The sequence below is a fragment of the Limulus polyphemus genome, unplaced genomic scaffold, assembly GCF_000517525.1.
Source record: "Limulus polyphemus unplaced genomic scaffold, Limulus_polyphemus-2.1.2 Scaffold710, whole genome shotgun sequence".
Classification (NCBI taxonomy): domain Eukaryota; kingdom Metazoa; phylum Arthropoda; class Merostomata; order Xiphosura; family Limulidae; genus Limulus; species Limulus polyphemus.
The window spans coordinates 223,114-225,972 of NW_013666320.1; the positions used below are offsets into that span (position 1 = coordinate 223,114).

Consider the following 2,859-nt stretch of genomic DNA (forward strand, 5'->3'; position numbering starts at 1 on the left):
CGCCCCTTGTAATCATTTTTTAAGTATTGGCATTTAACCCTATTTTATGTCACAGTCATTTCTGATTTCAGTTGATAATGATGGTTATAAAATGGCGATTACGGTTTGTATTAACGATTGTACAATTAATTTCAAATTCAAAAACCTGTTCAATTATGTATGTATGTTCATATCTATACGAAGCAATCAAAAACCAGTCATTGATAAGTACAATTATTATATCATGGCAAAAAACGAACTCTGTAAATTAATGTAGTTTCCATTTACTGCTTCACGAAAGAACCCGGATGCCCCGTTAGAGCTGTAAAGATGAATTTGAAACTCAAGAACTGACTTGAACCAAAACATCTTTCACATCGTTATTTTGAAAGCTTAACGCAAACGGTAGTTCATTTTGTTAACAGATCTCTACTGTGGTGCCACCTGGGATGGATTTTACTGCTGGCCGCCTACACCTCCTGGACAAATAGTTTCTAAGACTTGTGATTCGATATTTGCAAGTTACCAACTTCTTGTTTTTTCTGACTCTGACGATCAAGGTATGGCCCACCTTCTCAAATATTTAATCAACAGTTGCTATTATCTTATGTTTATTAAAATTGATGTATTTAACTATTACAATAACCCAACTCATCAAAGTTAATACGTGTAAGTTGTGCAGGTTTTAATGAAACGCGAATTCCTGTAATGGTCCTGAAAGACGTCTAGTTTTCTATTGACTCCACGACCCCTAAGATGATTTCTTTGGTACAAATAATTTTCAACATAACACTGAAATGTCTGTACGTTGTGAAGTACAAGGGAAATATTACGTCTTTCAGCATTTCCCAAAAACTTAATGATGCAAAGGCTTTCCAGAATACTGAGATGTAACCAGGCGCTCCAATTGGCCAATTTGAACTTATTAGAGCGATGGTCTGAAGTTCCGTTATTGTAACGAGAAAAAATATGCTGAAGACTTTCACTGAGAAAGAAAATTATTTGTGCAAAAGAAAACAACAACAAAAACTATCATATGTACTTTTCAAAACTCATATGCTTAATATATTATTTCCGCTTTACTTTTGATAAGCAAATAATTTATAACATAACAACATATATCATTTTCCCAAAATATATGCCCCTCAGTGGCACAGCGGTATATCTGCGGACTTACAACGCTAGAATCCGGGTTTCGATACCCGTGGTGGGGGAAGAGCACAGATAGCCCATCGTGTAGCTTTGTGCTTAACTTCAAACAACCAAACCCAACCAACCAAACCCCCAGTGGCACAGCGGTATGTATGCGGATTTACAACGCTAGAAACCGGGGTTCGATACCCGTGGTCGGGAGAGCACAGATAGCTCATCGTGTAGTTTTGTGCTTAACTTAAATATATATATTTGCATCGACCATTGCCATCCCTCTTTTCTTCTAAAATACTAATATCAAACCACATATTCTTGAAATAAATAAATAAATAAAGAATTAATATCGTTTTGCATTCTGTCAACTTTTTTTCTAGAATCATAAAAAAATATCAAAGTATATGTATGTATATATATATATACCTTAGTTAATTAGATGATGATTGGTATATATATATAAACGTCAGTTCAAGATATCAGAGAGAGACTAAGTTTTATCCAATGTTATAGAACACGCTTACCGAATTTGCCGAGACGATGGAACTTGGTTGTGGGGAAACTGGACAAATTATACCGAATGCCTGGGACTTCTATCTTCAGTAAGTTTTTAATAATGAATAACATTTTACCATGTGAATTTCTAGCCTAAGTTAGTTCTATTAACGTATTCCATTAAACACCAGAGTGAGATTTTAGATATAAGTTAGACTTGGTACAGTTTAATTTTTACATCCTTCAGTAAACATAATATTATAAAGATGTTTGTTTCGGGAGGAGGAGAAGGTTTTTGAATAGCGTGCTGTATCTTAAACACTTTGATATGGTTATAAATGCCAAAACTAAACTGATTTTTCTTTAATTTTTGTTATGTTCTGATGCTCTGAAAACAAATATTTTATGTAAATGTGCGAAATACATTATTTTTTCATAAGCTTGTGATATTCTGTCTAGTGACATTTTTTCTACAAAATACTTTTTAACAAGGATCGAAACACAGTGTATATTTTTTTTCGAAAGTCACAAAGTTCCTATATGATTCAGCATACGGAGTACACCACTGTTAGCAGAAAAACACATTGGTAAAAATTATATTAAAAAAAAAACATTGTCTCTTCTCTCCTCTTAATTGGCCACTGAACAGGACCATCATTAGATAAAGATATTAAAAAGATTAGTGCATGCGCGATAAACAATGTAAATATAAAGCTGGAGCAAAAACATTTTTAGGCTATTGTTTTTAGCGCTCTGTCCACCACGGGGAATCAAACCTCGGAACTTAGAGTTGTAAGTCAGTGAACGTACTGCTGACCGACCGGTAGATACGTTTTTAGGATAAATTTTTCTAAAGTCCTATTTTAATCTGGAACAGCGAAATAAGCACACAGAAGTAGAAGTAGTAACGATGAAAGGAACTTTTTTTTTGGACAAAGAATTCGGCTCAAACCTGTTCGTTTTTTTTTTAAAAAAACTTTAATTTTTTTCTCTCGCAGTTAAAGTTTTAAAAAGATTTAGGTCACATTAAATCGAAGAGCAAGTATTTAACTTAGAAAAAATAATGTACGTGTTACACATTCACATTTTGTTGTTTGTTTGTAATTAAGCACAAGGCCACACAATGGGCTATCTGTGCTCTGCCCACCACGGGTATCGAAACCCGGATTCTAGCGTTGTAAGTCCGCAGACATACCGCTGTGCCACTGGGGGGCCCATAGTTATGTTTGTTTTTGAAAT

General features: G+C 34.3%; 1 protein-coding gene across 1 annotated transcript in view; it reads left to right on the forward strand.

Annotated features, from left to right (window-relative positions):
- LOC106460106 (corticotropin-releasing factor receptor 2-like) overlaps positions 1-2,859 on the forward strand; it is a 60,487-nt gene that overhangs the window by 38,740 nt on the left and 18,888 nt on the right. The window contains exons 2-3 of the mRNA XM_022386744.1: positions 405-539; positions 1,639-1,727. Coding sequence (XP_022242452.1) covers positions 405-539; positions 1,639-1,727 — 224 coding nt within the window. The remainder of the gene's footprint in view (positions 1-404; positions 540-1,638; positions 1,728-2,859) is intronic.